The 19,111-nt window shown below is 40.4% G+C and overlaps 1 protein-coding gene across 1 annotated transcript in view; it reads left to right on the top strand.

The window, feature by feature from the left end:
* LOC114448150 (CUB and sushi domain-containing protein 3-like) overlaps positions 1-19,111 on the top strand; it is a 184,495-nt gene that overhangs the window by 133,403 nt on the left and 31,981 nt on the right. Inside the window, exons 48-58 of the mRNA XM_028424904.1 lie at positions 1,049-1,237; positions 1,359-1,505; positions 2,751-2,939; positions 4,532-4,717; positions 5,661-5,855; positions 6,481-6,654; positions 8,597-8,770; positions 9,350-9,523; positions 12,021-12,206; positions 14,235-14,408; positions 18,301-18,483. Of these exons, the coding sequence (XP_028280705.1) occupies positions 1,049-1,237; positions 1,359-1,505; positions 2,751-2,939; positions 4,532-4,717; positions 5,661-5,855; positions 6,481-6,654; positions 8,597-8,770; positions 9,350-9,523; positions 12,021-12,206; positions 14,235-14,408; positions 18,301-18,483 (1,971 nt within the window). The remainder of the gene's footprint in view (positions 1-1,048; positions 1,238-1,358; positions 1,506-2,750; positions 2,940-4,531; positions 4,718-5,660; positions 5,856-6,480; positions 6,655-8,596; positions 8,771-9,349; positions 9,524-12,020; positions 12,207-14,234; positions 14,409-18,300; positions 18,484-19,111) is intronic.

Here is a 19,111-nt window from a genome sequence, read left to right as displayed (position 1 = left end):
TTTCTATCTGGCCTGTTAACACGCCTTTCAGTCATTCCCATATGCTCAGTAGCAGCTGATCACGAAATACAAGTATGAACAGGAAATATTGATTATGTTTGCCAAACAGTGGTGAAGAAATATTCTGGTTTCACAATAAATTGGTATGTCAATTTATTTTTCTGAATATATTGAGCTGAGATTTGTTACTTCCCAAATGAATACCGCAAAGTGTCTCTATAAATATTGATTGTGCTGTGTACGAGTCATGTTTGTGCTATTTACATATTTAATTTATTTGATTTTGGTAACGCAAAATGTTCTTGACCTCAGTGCCCACAGAGAGAGTAGGATGAAAAGAAAAGCATTATTTTTAAATAACTAGCTTAGACTTTTTGGAGAGCATATCTTCTGGTTATTATTGAAGTCAAATAAAAGCTGCAGTAGCTCAGCCAGTTGAAACTTTTACAGTGAAAATATTCATAGTGCTTTCTTTTATAATTCTGTCCCTCTTCCATTTCTTTTTGATTTTTTTTCCCGTGACCTTTTTATATTGAACAGTTGTTCGCATTAACCTTTTGTATACATCATGTTTCTTCACTAGTGACTCAGAAGGGAAACTTCTGCAGCAGAAAAGGAGAAGAAAGGAACAGGGCTGTCATTATTTCAGACATGTCAAACTACAGGAAATGAACAGAAATGAATGTTCTGAGCTGACACACATGAACTCACATGCTGGCACATACACACACACACACATCAGTTTCCATACAACGTTGGCTGGCTCACCTACTGGCTATTATTATTTGATAGATTGATATGAGGGGAACCAGCAGACTCGCCAGCTCTGCCCTTAGTGTAGATGCATTATCAGTCCTGGTGAAATGTAATTGTTTCAGGCGTTATTTTCTGAATGTAATTTCTACTGTTGCAGTGGAGAAATCCTATTTTCCTATTCTACCTTTCATTCTTTCTCCTATATATCTGGTTCACCTTCCATCTCGCCCTTTTTGTTTCTCCTCCTCTGCCACTTCTTGTCTTCTAATGCAGTTTATTCTGTTTCTTCCAGTCCAATGTCCAGCCCACGAGGTGCGCTTTGACTCAACGGGGGTGATTTTAAGTCCTGGCTACCCTGATAACTACCCCAATCTCCAGATGTGTTCCTGGCTGATCAACGTGGAGAAGGGTTACAACATCACCCTGCAGTTTGAACTCTTCCAGACAGAAAAAGAGTTCGACATCTTGGAGATATTTGATGGTGGGTCATGCTGGCCTTTTGTAGATTTATTAAATTTTTTTGTCATATTTGTAAAGAAAACATGTTGTTATTATGTGAAGACTGTTTTCTGATGTTAATCTGTGTGTGTCTTTGTATTCAGGTCCCAACATCTACAGTCAGAACCTTGCATCGCTCAGTGGTGACATTGAAACACCCTTTAGTCTCACCACTACAGGCCACCAGCTCCTGCTGCGCTGGTCCTCTGACCACGGCACGAACCGTCGCGGCTTCCACATCAGATATGTGGGTGAGTATCAAAGTATGTATCCAGTTTATAATCATATTCTCTTTATTTATTAATGCTGTTTGTAATTAAGTTGCAGACAAGTGATAAAAGTCATGGGCAGTTGTATTTTAGACAACATTGTTGAGCCACTTCAAATGATACTTTCAACTGTAGGGACAATAATTTATTGAGCCTCAGCTGCAGCTACTGTATAATTTGTATTATTATGGATGCAAATGGGAGCCCATGATATTCATCACATTGTGCTGTGATTGTTTCAGGGTATTATTTGTTATTTTTTAATATAGGTCAATTTACAAATATATGATTTCCTGCTAATAATTTCCCACAATATATTGGGATGTTTTCACACGCAGAAACCATGGGGCGGGGGAAAAGTCACTACAAGGCTTGCATTATCACTCCTTAATTTCAAAAGGTTTAAATTCTTAATTGTCTCTTTAATAAAGCAAGCAGTGCTAAGCAAGAGCAGCACAGGGACCTTCTTCCATTTGAAATGCATCAATAATAATGGAAAAAAAACACAAAAGACATGCATTTTTCATGTTGTCTTTCCATTAGCTTTAATACACAAGAGTGTTCCTGTGAAAGCCAGTCGGTGTGATGAATTTTGTAAGGAAAGCTCCTCCCTGACTTGATTGACTTGAACAGGAACTGATTTAAACTGCAGTGTGTGTCTTTTCATCTGAAATCCCTCCTATCTCGCAGTTGTGCTGAAGTGAAGAAATGCTTGACAGCTTTTTGAAGCACACAGCCCTCCCTGGGATTTTCTGTCCCATTGGCCATTGTGTGGTCACACACTGGGAATCAAATGTACCTTTTTTTCTGTGTGCGATGGACTGTAAGATGAGGCGGGAAGAATGGCTGTGGAACAAATAACTGCAGGATGCACAAGTACTGCATGTGTTAAAGCAAATTGAATATGTGCATGCCCATAGGCCAGAGAGGAATGGTAATAATGTGATTTTGAGGACTTCCTTTGCTGTGTGGCACACAGCCTGAGTGCTAAATAGATGTGACACTCCTCGGGCATGTTCCCTCATTATTGTTCTGCATTTATAATGGAGCCTTATTGTAACAAGAAATGTTCACCTAAGTCTTTCTCTAGAGGTGCTTGTTAATGCATTTCATCTTTTTCTCTGTTCTCTTTCCTTCATTCTCACATTCTCTCCTGTTTGTTTCTCCTCTGCTTGCCTTGGCATGCTTCTCTCCTGCTCGCCTTTGGTGTTCCTCCATCCATTGTAGCAATGTACTGCAGTACCCCTGACTCCCCACAACACGGCTTTGTAGTAAGCCAGACTGGGGGTCATCTTAACAGTGTGGTGCGCTGGGCCTGCGACAGAGGGTACAAGCTGATCGGCAAAGGTTCAGCTGTGTGCAAGAAGACCACCTATGGCTACTATGCCTGGGACGCGCCAGTTCCTGCATGTCAAGGTGAGCTCATAGGCCCTGGCAGCCTCTTATTTCCAACTTCAGTCATCCCCCTGCTCTTTGCTTCTGGTCACTGCCGCTATGCCCCCTGTCTGAGCAGGCAGACAGGCAAGCGATTAAGGCACCCGAGTGTCTCAGCTCAAGCCCCACTCCTGTGTTGTTAGTAGCTGAGCTGAATCCAGGCTGATTGAGAGCCAGTGCCCTGTCAGGTGGAAAGAAAACAGAAATCAATCCTCCCCTCTTCTGTCAATTTCCACTTCTTCAAATTACTTTGGCTAACTTGCCATTAGCATGCAGTGTCTGCTGCTGCTGCTTGGGCTCAACTCAGCTAATTGGGTTCTTTGATGTGCACATGTGAAATGCGTGCATTTGCGTGTGCATGATTGCAACTACTGGCACACTCAGCCAGTGGCAAACATCAACAGATGGTGCGCTCAATTGGATCTTATCATGATGCAGTGAAATCAAAATATGTATACATGTTTTTTTAAATGATTTCGAAATGCTTCACACCTGTGATTGATTCCATCGGTTTGGTAATTGCACACAGATTAGCCGACCCCAAACTTGGCTGCAGATGAGCTGATATATTCATACAGATGCTGTCCATCTGTTCGCTGTTCAACCGAAAGTGCATTCAATGTTTCATTTTTTTTTTTTCCTGTGGATGATATGTTAAGACTATAGATATGAATCCATCAGTGTTGCTCATGCTTCTCAGACAATTATCAGTGACTTGTGTTAATGAATAATTTTCAGGCCCTCTGACCGAATAAACTTTGATGATCTTAAATAAAAAGAACTTTTCCTCTGCAGTGAAGAAAACTTTTCTTCTGCTTTTGATTAGTATCTGTTAAATTGTCATGATAAAGGGTACTCACAAAATCAGTGTTGACTGATTCTCTCATGGGGTGTTGAGAGCCAAGATTCTCACGTTCGGATGTTTTTGCAGTACAGTTCTTTTTGGTGCACAATTGTAGAATATGCTCCATTACCATAACTGTTTCTGTAGAATGTGGCCCTGCAGATATTGGTCCCCCTGCTCTCTTCAGTCCCCCCTTATTGATGATAAACACCTTGAAACTTGCTGGCTAGCATTCTGTTCAGTCTAATCACTGAGGCTACAGTAACCCAGATCCCTCTGTGTAGAGTGTCTCATATAATTGCTGATTTCTTAACCAAATTACTATTGAGCATGTGATATAAACAGCATATGCAGATTACATATGTGCTGCTATCACATGGGCTAGTGTGAAAATCTCAAATGTTGACTTTAGCAGTAAGTGTCCTGTTTTCCATTCCAGAAAATGTGGTACTTTGCTTTGTGTTCGGTGCCACCAAAGGGCAATTGTTTTCTAGTTGAGGTGGTACCCATTTAAAAGGAAAATACAAAAATAAACTACTTCTTGCATAAAATAAAAAGGTTATGCTTGTCAGTGCACCACAGAGGGGTTGCACTGTGTATTAGCACTAGGATTATGGTATGTTAGGTGAATGTGTGCTGCCTGCCTACAGTGCTTGGACTTTCCAGGCATCTCCCCAGTATGCATGTTGTTGAACATGTGTGTTGACAGTGGTTTTCTTGCCGCCTGCAGCTGTGTCATGCGGCGTGCCCAGCGCACCAGTGAATGGAGGTGTGCTCGCCGCTGATTACTCCGTCGGCACAAGGGTGACCTACTTCTGCAATAGCGGCTACCGGCTCTCCTCCAAAGAGCTGACGACCACAGTCTGCCAGCCAGACGGCACCTGGAGCAATCACAACAAGATACCCCGGTGCATCGGTGAGTAGGGGATGTGAGGGGATGTAGAGAAAGAAGAGTGATTTCAAGAGAGCAAATGCAGAGGCCTATATTCAGCTTTGAAAATTTGAGGGATGATGATGGGAAAGCATTTTCTTTTTATTAAAATACTAAACTGAAATAAGATTTATGGAGGCCTTCGTGAAGTGTTGGCTCTGAATAGGTGAAAACTCACAGTGCATTTGAGCCATGGGAAAGGAGAAGTTGAAAGGCAATGGTGAGGAAAAGTTGTGGAGAAGACGCATGCTTTGAATTAGAGAACATTCAAGTGAGAGTTTAAAAAATCCTCTGGAGAACGTGTAGAATATCAAACAGTTTTAACAAAACTGTACTCTAATGGAAGGTGTCATAAAATGCAGGCTGCAGTCCCTCAGAACCATGCAGCTGCAATTTTACTACAAAAACACTTATTTGTTGTGTAGCGATAAGATGGATGGATAAAAAGAGGATAATAGCTGAAAGGAACTCTGTAGTCGGCACTGGGGTGTTTTACAATGACAGTACAACTTCCACAAGTTTGAAAGTCAGTGTAAAGAGTGATTGACAACATTGTTTTCTTTTGAGACCAGTGTTTATTCCCTGCTGCATACTGTATGTGTCTCATAGCAAAAAAAGGGAAACAGAGTTTGTTTTTGGGACTGTTTTGGTGCTGGCTCATAAATAGATTTGAAGAACATTTGTATAAATGCAGCACATTGATTAGTTTATTCTACTGCTTACAAAAATCCTTTGTAACTATTTGTATGTCCTCTGCATAATGGGTTGTTCCATATAAGTTTTGACTCTGCTGTGTGTTCATATCAGAAAAAAGAAGAAATTGAAACAGAAAAAAATCAATTTTATTAATATAAAACTAACACTCAACCCTGTTTATTTGTGTTTTTTATTTTTCTGTTTTTTATTTTATTTTTTGTTCTTTTCTCAGTGATGACATGCCCCAGTCTGAGCTCCTTTTCTCTGGATCATGGCAAATGGAGGATAGTCAATGGTTCTCACTATGAGTATGGAACTAAAATCATCTTCACCTGCAATCCTGGATACTATCGTATCGGCCCTGCCCACATTCAGTGCTTGGCCAATGGAGTGTGGAGCTGGAGAAATGAGAGACCTCGATGTAGAAGTGAGTGGCTGCGACTGCACAACACATTAACGCAGCACTTGTAGACTACGTTCACATACAGCGTATATATGTTTCATTAGTTTTATTGAAGCCAAACTAAAACAAAAATATGTGTCTTGTCTTCAGGTACACTAGATTCATATATTATGTAACTTCACATTGTCTGAAGATTGAATAGTGCATTCATAGCACACTTCATTAGCAGTCCAATGGTACACTTTGGTGTTCTCTTCAGCTATTCCACTCTCAGCATAGGTTAGATATTGTTTATTGTGGGAATCAGAAATAAAAGCCTTTCTCTGCTGCCATGGGAACTGCTTTTTGAGAAGCAAAAGAGCTGAATAGTCTGTGTAATGGCAAGAGGAGATGCCAGCCAGCATGATGAAAGATGTTAGGACAAAGGCAAACACCATCATTATCCTCCCCATGAAATAGTACAGGTCACCTTTTATCGCATTAAGGTCGGTAAGATGGGTGTAAATGACTGTGCTCTCCCATTGACTCCAAAGATGTAAGCCAACTTCCATCTCCCATTTTTCTCTCTCTTGTTCTCTCTTTCTCATTTTCCTGCCACTCCTTCCACCTCCTTCCTCTTCCTTTCACTATCCTCTTCATCTTATTGCAGTCATTTCCTGTGGCGATCTTCCCACTCCTCCTAATGGGAAGAAAATTGGGACCCAGACTACCTTTGGAGCAACAGCCATTTTCAGCTGTAACCTTGGCTATGTTTTAACTGGGTCTACTGTAAGGGAGTGTCTTCTGTCTGGCCTTTGGAGTGGGATGGAGACTCAGTGCCTTGGTAAGCAGGATCTAAATGTTCTTTTTAACGTTTAGAGGACACATACTATGTTTGTATTTTTGATATATACTGTGTCTTATGTTTTTTTATTGAAATTGATGGCAAAGCTGCATTCTTACATAGGAGACATGATCAACTGCATCTTTTTAGTTTATATCCTCTCATATTCTAGACCTTAATCTAGCTTGAGCATGCAATGGTACTTAATTTGAGCAAGACACCTCATGTCTGTGAAGATTCTCAGACAGCAGTGTAATTGATGTTACTACAGAAGCGTGTGTAAAGCAGGTACTCACAAGCACTGGACCAAGAAGTCAGTGCAGCAGAGCCAAGAAATTGCAGTTTCTTTTCTGGCTACTTGAAGCTGACTCCAAAAGCAAGTCAATCCTCAAAGACCCCCATGTGAAAAGCCCACCGTTAAGGCAGAAATAAACAAGACAAGATATTTACCCTGTTTACAACAACTGTACAAGAGCTGAAAGAACTTAAAATCAATATTTCCTGTCTTTAAAACAGATGGTTTTACCGAGCAGATGCATAACAGGTTAATGTTATTAACTCTAAATCATGCAAAGCTCTTCTTGTGGAGCCCCTGTGTAAAAAAAGTGAGATAAAAATTAGCTCAATATTTCTCCATTAAAAGACAGCCTTGACTTGGGTCAAAAACCGTATGAGCATTTTGGTTGGGTCAGCATGCCCACAATAGAACCAGCTGGGAAAGTAGAGGGTGAATGTAATTGCTGCTGTTGCCAACTGAAAAGGCTTTAAATCATTTAGAAGATGCACAATTTGTTTTCCGTCATACTGGCTCCAACTTTGTAGAGACAAAAGTTTTTGCAAATATGCAGGTACCTTTGGGAACTACTTGTGGTGCTGTACTGTTAAAGCCTTTAAGTTAATGTGATTTGATGTTAAAATGTTAAAAACAGCTGAAAGAGCCTCTGCTTCCCTGAAATTATGAGATACTTGCCAATCTGCTCCAGCACAATTTGAGTGTTGTTTGGATATATCAAATCTACAGCTCTCTGCTGTCAAAGACAATGATAAGTATGTCATTACTTGAGCTACAAACCCACACATCAGCTGAAAGTGAAGGTTTCCTCTAGCAGATACCATTAGTACAGCTATCAGCTGTGTGGCTGCAACAGCCCAAGATTGGTTTCATTCATTAAAAAAAGGCCACCTTTCACTTGTTTAGTGATATGACTGTACGGATTAACTTGGCTAGCGCCATTTCTGTATAGTCACCTACTTCAGCACTATCTTCATAGAATCTGGCCGCTCTCGACTGGAGCGCGATAATAAAATGCTCGGCTGAGATTCTGGGTGCAGGAGTGAATTAGGGAAATCAGACTTGCAGTCAGTGGCAATTTCCCAGGTTTTAAGTGGCAGTGGAAATCTCAGGAAGATTCCTGCTCTCTGAAAGGGATTTATTGTAGCTGAAAGTAATGCGATTATGTGCATGAGCGTATTGCACAGATTTTGAGGAGTTTCACATGCATTTTTGTGTCTACTATAGATGAGAGAGGCACAGTTATCACCACGAGTGAAGCTGGTTTGAATTTACAAATAATAATTCAGAGATAATGAACTGAAAAATGCTTTCCAAATCCAACATGTTTCATGAATATACTTGCCGATTTTGCTTGCCTGCATTATAATTCCAAGACTTAAAAAAAAAAGCACCACTTTTTCCCTTCCTAATTTTGTTGTCAAAATGCAAAAATATTCAAAAGCGATAACACAATTTAAATTGTGCTTCTACCTGGCAACTAACCTCCATTAGTTTAGTGGGAGTCACTGCCAGCCATTATTCAAATGACAAAATGTTGGACTAAGGCTTTGCAACATATTGAAGACTGACTGAGATCATTCGTTTTGACAATGTGCTGTGATTGCCTTCGTTAGTTATCTTTTTGTTTTTTTTTCCACTACCTTGCAGCCGGACACTGTGGCATACCGGAGCAGATTGTGAACGGGCAGGTGATCGGAGAAAACTTTGGTTACAGGGACACGGTGGTTTACCAGTGCAATCCTGGATTTAGACTCATTGGCTCCTCAGTACGGATTTGTCAGCAGGACCACAACTGGTCTGGGCATCTCCCAGTCTGCATCCGTAAGTACCACTTCTCACCTGATGATTGGCTGCTTGCAGGGTGAGGAGTTTGCGTGCAAGTGTATTTATCAGCAGGGAGAGAAAAAAGGCTGGGGAGGTTTGAGAATTGATGTGAACGTGCTTAAAAATAAATGGCACAATTGACCATTTCAGACAAATACAAATGTATTCAGCATTTTGTAAAAATGTTCTGAAAGTTTCCTGCTCCATAAATACAATACTGAAATCAGTCAACAGTATGTACATATCCTCATAATGTGATTCTCCTGCTCTGTTGATGACTGGCTTGTGCCATTTACCCTTTCCCAATTTACATTATGCCTTGAGTTCTTCTGACTCCCCTGTTGTCCTCTGAGGTTAATTATATGATAATGACTTTTCTATGACAGGTGTCACTGTACGTGACCTCGATCATTGTTATTGAATTTTCTCTTCCTCTCTCCGTCTTTTCACATACTCTGCATATTTCTCTCACCTCCTCTTATTTGCTCTCCATTGTATCCTGTCTGTGCTTCATTTCCTTTTCCATCCTCCTCTCTACACCTCATCACTTACATGGGTGATGCGTGTCAAATTCAGCCGTTACATGTGGCCACCCTGGTAGCCCCATCTATGGCCGCACCATGGGCGATGGCTTCAACTACAATGATGTGGTGCGCTTCTCCTGCAACAAAGGCTACACCCTGGAAGGACCCTCCACAGCTCAGTGTCAGGCCAGCCGCCAGTGGAGCCAACAGCCACCGACATGCAGAGGTAAGGCTGTGAAGCACCTGCAGAATGTATGACTGGCTGTCGGCTTGAGTGGCTGAAAGTATCCAATGGATGCAGATGTATTTTGACAGCTTAGTTCCATGTATAGACCTTTTGTGTCCCTTGGTACACAGACAAGGAGTCAAAAGCAAGGTTTTTTTAATTCATTTTTTATTTATGGGCAGAAGCATCCTATTCATATGCATCTAATTAACCTTCTGCAAGGACTCGTTTCTGAAGAGTGATGTATAAATGCAACTAAAAGAGTTTTCATATTTTATATACCAAAGTGTATCCAGCGCTGCTTCTGTGGCCTAAGTGAAACATGTAGCTGCCAGCAAGCAGAAATAGGATCCAGCCAACGTGTTGGAATGGAATGAGATAGCTTTTTGCAAGCGCTTTGTGATTATACAGGGATCTAAAGCTAGGATGACCACAAGAATTCAGCAGATGTATCATGATCATTCAGGAATCAGCAGGCAGTGACGGCCAGCTTGCAAAGGCACAGGCAAACAAGCCAAATAGGCAGAGGTGGTGCTCACACATCTATTGATTTGAATGAAAGAAGCCCCTACCTGCTCTGCTTCAGAGTTGAACAGTAGGCAATGACATCTGGAGCCTTGGGCTCAGAGCAGAAGAAGGGAAACTGCAATAATGAGCTTACAGGTGAATGTATGGAAAGAGGAAAGTAAATGGGGAATTGTTTCTACAATTGTACTGCCAGTTTTTTACCAAGAGGCTCGCTGCAGGGAGAGATTACTTTGAAGGCACGAAAGCTCAGAATGCATTCAGTGGATGAGATCTTATTGGCCTCAGATGATGGCTGTTTTTTCCTGTGACCAATTGTATTTTGCCCAGGTTAGGCTCATTAGTGGTGTGTTCACAGCCAGTGGCAATGCAGGTATTTTTGTGTGTAACTACCACTGAGCAATTTGATTTTTTTTTTTCATACTAGGAAAAGAACCTTTTTTTCAGGTTGTATTTCCTCATTTTGTGAAAATGTGCTAAATGGAGGTAGAAACTGCATTACGGCATTAACAGGTTTACACTATAGAAAAGGAGACACATCATGTAATTAAAGGCATGGATCTGAATAGTGTCCTGTGTGGCCTTAATTGGGCTGCTACTTCTGGATTATTAGGGCCAAGGATAGATTTGCCAGGATTAGCCCATTTAAAAATACCTCTCTTCTTGGCATGGGTTTTGTTGGCAGTTGGATGTGAAGAGACACAGTTTTCATTACTGTGAATAGCACCACAGAGACAGACCTGGTAAAAGATCAAAAGAGTGTGATCATATTAAACTGTCACGACTCCCTTTGTCAAAATGTCTGTTTGACTCACTAAGATTTCCTCACATTCGGACAGCTTTGTCACACATTTGCATTATTGATTAAATTCAATGTCATTTTGAACTTAAATTCACCCTCAGCTAACTCAACCACCTTGTCAGCAGAGAGGGTTTTGGAGACGACTTTTTAAAAGTGAATTTGTGACAATAGATGTGCCTTTGGTTTCACAGAGGAAGCAGTAGGTATTATTATTATCGACAGTGCTTAATATAGCCTGTGCTCCTTTGTTTTCCCCTTTGTAGAATAAATGGAAAAAAAGCACTGATTAGGTCATGTCAACAGTTCTATTATTAACTCACGAGGTAACATGCTGACAGTTAGCATTTATGCAAATTAGGTTCCAAGCAAAGAGAGGCTCCACAGCTTTCAGGAAGCATCCCCAATGACGAGGCTGGGTAAAGTAAATTAGGCACAAAGCCACATAACGGTTTTGTGTTGCCATCTTGCACTGTGCCAAACATACAGCACACATGGCTGCTATAGTTACTATACAACTTGGGCGAAGGTGACAACAAACATCACACATCAAAAGGCTGTGAGAGAACATTTACAATGGCACTCTATGTCACAATATTTATACCATTATAGTTATAAGAGGCATTGGCAGGAATCAGACACCTTACTGAAGCAGCACAACAGAACTGCAGATGTCCATTATTTTTATAAGATGTGTTTGGAAACATTGCCAAGAAGTGAATATTCACTTTGGCTCAAGTAAACATTACTGACCGGTTCTGCTCATCAGTAATGCATTTACATTGTCTTTTAAAAATCATAATAAAATGATGTTTTTGAAAAGTTGCCAGCAATGGTTCTGCATCTGTCCCATCACTGCAATATCACAGCACACACAATGATTAAAAGAAGAGTGATAGTAAATTGAATCTATAAAGAGACAAATAAGAGAGGATCAATCTGGGAAAGGGCAGCAGGTCCTTTTTTTTACATTTAGTTCAACAAGTAATCACATGACTATGCAGTTCCAACAGTAATTTGCCTGAGATTATTTTAGCTGAAATATCCTGCTCAGCAATAAATAAATTAATTGGACTGTTATCAGTATTCTTCTGCCTGTATTCCTCCATTATGATTAAACTACTTGAAGAATTAATAATAGCATAACTTCATTTCTTCCTGTTTTTCATACAGTGGTTAACTGCACAGATCCAGGTATCCCTGCCAACTCTATCAGGGAAAGTAAAATCGAACATGGCAACTTCACGTTCGGCAGTGTCGTCTTCTACGACTGTAACCCTGGATATTACCTGTTTGGGTCATCGGTGCTGACATGCCAGCCGGAGAGCCACTGGGACAAACCTCTACCAGAGTGCATCGGTACAGTAGCAGCAAAGAATTCGTTCATGTTATATTCAAGGATGTTTGTCATTGTCATGTTTATATTTTTCTAAGCTGTTGGTCCACAACATGCTCTTTTATCATTATTTATTATCATTTCAATAATAAGAGGGCTGTCATAGGACTAGTTGTCAGGCTGTGTCTAATGTTTCCTCCAAAGCACTTAAACTGCAACAACCATCAACACAAAGCAGTGACGGTTGATGGTGTAGTGTCTGGTTCATCCTACACTCTGTTTTTGCACAAGTCTTTCAACAGTAAGTGATTTCAGGTGAAATTATCTAAACCTCTACATTTTGCATACAGGCTCAAAAAGCACTTCATTTCATGGTAGAGAGATGATGCCCAGCCTGTATTTTATCAAACGGAATGGTAATTAAAAAGATACACAGGAGTGGCTGTCTCAAATGTTTATTCCCCGCTACAGGCATCAGTGGCTCTTTGTTAAAAAATTAGCTTTGCAAAATTACAGAAACTTACTTTGCATTATGAGAGTAAGCTGATTAAATGACAGCAGTCACAAACACAAATAAAGGTCAAAAATAATCATTTAACAAAGACAGTAATGCACAAAAAAATACATTTAAGGCCTAAAATCATCTGTTAAATCATTTAAGAAGTGCATCTATCACACTTGAGACCATAAGTATTTAAGCAGCTAATTTTTCCTTTCTTTCAGCTGTGTGCTTCAGTACATTCAATTTGAAATACAATAATAGACGCCACATCAAAGTGTTAACTCTAAGATGTACTTGGATTATGAAAGAACTGTTTGAGGGCAGCTGTGTGTTGTTTAATGCTCTAAGGAGCTCACATGAGTGCCTTAAATAATTAGGATGCAGGTAAAGTTGTCTGTCGGTGTGAGAAGAAAAGAGGGTACCATGCAAGGTAAGAAATTAATAATGAGCCTTGGTTGCTAAAACCTATCGAGGGAAATCATAGTTCAATTGCCAAAAAAAACAGCTACACATATGTTCATAAAGCCGGTGGGCAAAAAGTGCAAGCCATGTGGATGATCAGATAATCATTTGCATGGTGAGTTCATGGACACAACCTCAGAGGATTCTCCAGAGAAGCCAGAATAAAAAATGCAAAATAGCAACAGGAGGAGTTGTGAACTAAAACAAAAAAAGCTTCTGTCATGAGAAAAATGAACATATGGCTGTGCATAGCACAGCATGTCGTATTTAATGATGATTGATTGCACTGCTGACAGAAGCAGCAACATAAGGAGTTGTACAAGAGAATTCTTAGATTCAGTCAAATACATCAATACTTATTGGTTGACCTTCCATGATTCAGCAGGACTGTGATCCTTTCAAGGAGCAGTTTAAGGCCTGATTGAGCTGGAGTGTATGTGCTGCTGGTTAGACTTAAGCCAACAACAATCTAAGGCTAAAGGTGGCAGCAGTGAAGATGGATGGACATCATCTGCCCAACTACATTTAACATTATATTCTTAAAAGCCTTATCTCCATCAAAGTTATCTTTATGTAATGTCAACATACTGAAATTAAAGCTGAGACTTGGCACTTTAATGTAGAATCCATTATGCCAATTTAAATTGAACATGCTTAAACACAGAGCCAAAAGAACAAAGGAAAGCAGTCCAAGTACTTACAGTCTAGACTCCACATCGAAAAAAACAGCTTTGAAAAATGACAAGGGTGTAGTTTACATTTCTGTTTAACATATTAAGTCACATTAATCTACTCATGTTGCTCTTTTAACACAAAACTCTCTGAACTGTGCAGTGGATTCAGTCAAAATTCACAGTATGTGAGATTGGTTCCTGTGCTTTAGCGATTTATTCATGTTACACAGAAAATGTGGTTAACTAATACCAAAATGCTAAGAAATAACAATATTTCTTTATGAATGGAAAACAACCTGAGGTCTCACCAGCAACAGTGCAAAGGTTGATTATATGAAGTGCTTTCAGATATTGCATCCAAAACATCCATTGTTTCATGACAATCTTTTCTCTTCTCACACTCTGTCATGCAGAGGTGGACTGCGGCCACCCAGGCACACCTCCACATGGTGTAATGAGCGGGGAGAAGTTTACCTTTGGCTCCACGGTACGCTACTCCTGCCTCAGTGATCGTCAGCTCATTGGAGACTCATCACTCACCTGTCAACTGAATGGACACTGGAGTGGGCCACTGCCCCACTGCTCAGGTACACACAAACACACACAAGGCACGCACAAACACACACAAACACCGAAGTCTTTTTTTTATGAGCGCAACAAACATAATATCATCCAAGTCTTTACTGTTAGATTGTCAGATAAGACTTGGATGATATTATGTTTGTTGTGATATTATGCAGGGAGAAACATTCGCTTTTACACATTCTTTAGCTGAGGCATGAGTAAAAGCGAATGTTTCTCCCTGCAAAAAAACAGTTGAGTTAGAGATATTACCTCTGACATAACCTGAATGCAGACTACTGCAAATAAAATTTTGGACAGGAGTTTCTGTGTCTTGTGTTCAGTACATTGAGTTCCAGACTCTCATCTTGACATTTCATGAAAACAGGAGGGGAGGGGGTCTTAAAATGTACGTCTGCGGAGCTACAAACTTTCCCCCTTAATCCCCTCTGTGTACTTCCCTCCCTTCAAACCTAAGCATTCCTGACCATTTAAGTGGATTCTCTTTACTGAATGTTCACTTGGTTTGTTCAACTTATTGACCCAGAAGTAATTCTCGTAAGCAGAATTGTATGACAGTTTTTTCCACTCCTTCTTTAAATGGGAGTACAAGCTCTCTGCTCACCTTCAATAGGTTGTATTTACTCGGACAGGCAGTGGAGAGAGTAAAAAGATGAACACGATTGCTTAGGCCTCAAAGCTACTATAACCAGCCAGATAATTGCATTATATTATCATCTATGTATTTTCTTCTGTTTTCTATAAAATGGAAAAATGAGCCTGCATAATTAACTTTGTAAGCTAGAAGTGTTTTTAGGCCTGAATCAATAACCATAGAATGTAATAAAGCATCTGGTTTGAAGGTATTTTTTCTTTTTATCACCTATCACCTAGGTTTTAAAAGCAATTTGGTATCTATTATTGAGTTGATTTGATCAACACCCTGCTGTTATGACAAACGAGCCTCTCTAAAAGTGACAATTTGCAATTTTGTGTTACTGTATATTTCATTTCATCACTCCCTCGGTACTGTGTGTCACCAATATCAGCAGCCTCTGTTTGTCTGAGAAAACCAAGCTAAGATATATTTTCTTTTCCCCTAAATCTAGGAGAAAGGAAAAACATTTATCACCAAACTCGATTTGCTGCATGTAATTTAACTTGTCTAAAACCTAATCAGCATCAGCTCATTCTTCGAAAAGTGAAATAGGTAAAGCCAACACCTATCTGGTATTTAAATGGTCTAATAGCATTTTCTTTTTTTCTGTGAGAGATTAAATCCCCACAGGAATTCCTGCAGGAAAAAAAACAGGGACCAAATGATTTTATCACAGTAAACAATGATGTAACAACTTTAAGTAATGTTATAAAGGAGGCTCTAAGTATGGGTATTAATATGACTATTCATTTTTTATAGATTGCGAAATGTCCCTTAAATTTATTATAGTATTGAATTATTGTAGTGTATAGTATTGACATGACCTGTTTTTTTAGGAAATGGAGGCATTTGATGATTTTATGTATGTACATCCATCATCATGTCATCAGACAGGATTATAGTGCATGCTTTTAACTATGAAATCAGAAGAACCCATTGTGGACCACTTGTTCTTCTCTAGGCGGGCTGGTGGTAAACATCTGTTAGAGCTGCAGCCAGAATTGGAACCAAAACACAGCTGGAACTCAGTTGTTTCTTGCTGATGTGGTGCAGTAAATGTCTGGAGAGTTTTAGTCTAGTGATGAGTGATTTTTCGCACTTTTCACTGGCACATCAGCAAAGGCGTCTAAAGTGATGTATTTGTTTCTGCAAGATAAATGAGTGGTAATGGGTGTTTATATAGGTCCCACCCCAAGCCCGTCAAGGCTTTCTTTTCAATATTAGTTTATTTCCCAGAAAGTTTGCTGCATAGTCTGTGGACAGTTTTTTTTGTAGGACTCGACATATGTTATATGGAATAACGCATTATAATCCTCAGAGCATGCTCATCACCAGTAGAAACAAAATAATTTGGACCATAAATTCCTTAGAAGTCCAGCCCGGCGTCAGCAACAGTTCTCATCCCATGCATCCATCCATGCATCTCCCCTTCCTCTCATCTGTCCTCCCTTGTTAATTAGTAAGATGGGGCTTAAAACCGCTTGCCAAGCCATTCTGCTTTTGTCCTCATCTGTTGCATGGCTGAGTTGAAGGCCTTATTATTTCCTCACAAAAGGAGCCTGGTGAACGGACATTAACTCCGATTCAAACCAAATCCGCCACCATCCCAATTAGTGAGATTATAGCTGTCACAGTGCATGCCGAGTCAGACTGCTTCACCTAACCGAAGGAGACTAATGAAGTACAGACAGCTGCTGGAAGGCGTACACACACACAGAGGCTACAAATACATATGGATGCCATAGACATGACGGCAGACTGTATATAAATGCAGGCGTAGCCTTTGTGTCTAAAGAATGAATCCAATGCAGAGGCAAATTAAACTTTGTTATTTCTAATAGCCGGTGACTCCACTGTTTATAAAAAGAGATCTAGCTGTAGATCATAGCTAGTCAAACCAGTGGGTGGCTGGTACCTTATGTCGTCTATAATTTATATTCGGCGTGCAGGCAGACATGGGAATGTATGTTATGCATGCAGACTCACGCATTCACACTGACACACCAGCCACAGCCACACTCTCACTTATCATCTCCAGCTGTGAGCTCTTGACCTGACAAATGCAGTTTGTGCACATGTGAGTAGAAGGGTGTGTGTAGATGATATGAGCTTTGTGTTTGTGCAGTAGGGCTGTGTCAACAAGTCCAGTATTACTGCAGCTGTTTGCTGTTCTGTACAGAGAACAGCAGCCAACACACAGAGAGTGATGCTCACGGTGTGTTCAAAGCTCAAGGAAACAAATCTCAAAGCCTATAAGCATGACTCCCCTTGCAAAGAGCCTGTCTGTCTGCCTAGCTGTCTATCTGTGTTTCAGTTTGAATATCTCTATCTCTGTGTATCTAGATGTCTCTGTCTGTGATGCTCCATTTTCTGAAGCCAAACATTTCCTCATGTTTCCTCCACATGTTTTTTTTCTGTGTGAGAACAGAAGCAGTAGCAACAGTGGTGCTGGGTGTGCTATGTGTTTTTTTTTTCTCCTTTGCTCTAAGGGTGCCCCTGATGTATACAAAGCCACCCTACTCCACCTACTCCATAGACTCTATCCTGACTAACCCACCACTCAGCTTGTGTTGGTGTTCATCACAACATAAAATCTTCAGCAGTGATATGATGGCACTGCCCTAATTCCATACCTGTCATCTCTCTCTCTCTCTCTCTCTCTCTCTCTCTCTCTCTCTCTCTCTCTCTCCTTCTGTCTTTCTCTTCGTCCTATTTTTTTCATGCACAGACAACCCTCTTGAGAAAATAATGAAATTACCAAGAGACGCAGCATCTTTTTCTCTGATTTAATTCACAGCCATGCATGACAGGAGTGACATGTTGCAAGTACTCCATGTGCCACCACAGAAACAAAATGACAGAAGGGATAATTCAGGATAATGAAAATGCATGTAGCTTGAAAGGTCAAACTGTATTCATTATTCCTCATAACCATAGCTGGTTGCCTTTTAATGCTGGCCTCGCTGTTTTTATGGACAGAAAGCTCCTAATGTCAAAGCTGTGAAAAGTATAGGTCCTCCAGGGTGTTGGCTTGGTGACAGCTGCTCATTGGTGCATTGTGTGTGTTATAGCTGCTTCCAAGAGGAGTCAAATGTTTCCCAGTTTAAGTCCTCATTGTATTGTTGTTGTGCTTGACAGACAAGAAATACTGTGTTTTACATCACTGCCATACCAAACTTAAAAGGATCAGCCCACATAAGTGGATGGCATCTTCAGTGTCTTGTTTTCATTGCTCCGTGTCTGGTTATCTCCTTTTGCAGGCGACTCGTCTGGCACCTGTGGGGATCCTGGTACACCTGCTCATGCCAGCAGGGAGGCAGGGAACTTCAAAGTGCGCAGCAAGGTGCGCTTCACCTGCGCAGTGGGACATACATTGTATGGCTCGGCAGAGAGGATCTGCTTCCCTAATGGGACCTGGTCGGGCAAACAGCCATTCTGCAAACGTAAGGAGAATCTTTAAATCATCTCTGTGATTTTTATGTATGAAACAGTAGGAGGGGAGCAGAAGGGAATCGTAAAGACATGGTGTTCTTCACACAGATTTAAAATCTACACATACATAGCTACACTGGGCTGTGTATTAAATATCAATACTTTATGTCTGCTAACTGTGAAATGAGCCAATACCATATGATATTGAAAAACATTTGTTTATCTTATATCATAGGGTTTCTTGATAACTTTATTTGCTGCGTTAGAACACTGAGCCCATCTTATTCCAGCTATAGTGAAGCATGCAGAGCCCTCCTCTGTTGAGTGTCTTGGACTGTCAGTAAGTAACAAAAACAACTTCAACAACACTCTCAAAGTGTCAACCTCTGAGCACCTCTTCTTATGGATGTAGTAGTTTGAGGGCACCAAATCATGTCATTCAGGTGTTCACAAATCACAAAAGTCACATTTTATTCACAATGATTCAAATTGGACTCAACATGGGTATAAGGAGCTTTGCAATTTATATCCTGCTTTACCACATGCACTTGTCAATTACCGTCATTCAGACTGTGTTTTTTTTCAAACAAGGTCCTTATTACTCCTGCTTTGTGTCAAGACAATCAAGCAATCTCTTGG

The sequence above is a fragment of the Parambassis ranga genome, chromosome 16, assembly GCF_900634625.1.
Source record: "Parambassis ranga chromosome 16, fParRan2.1, whole genome shotgun sequence".
Taxonomy (NCBI): domain Eukaryota; kingdom Metazoa; phylum Chordata; class Actinopteri; family Ambassidae; genus Parambassis; species Parambassis ranga.
Note: the sequence above shows the minus strand (reverse complement) of the source record. Positions and strands in the feature narration are given on the sequence as shown.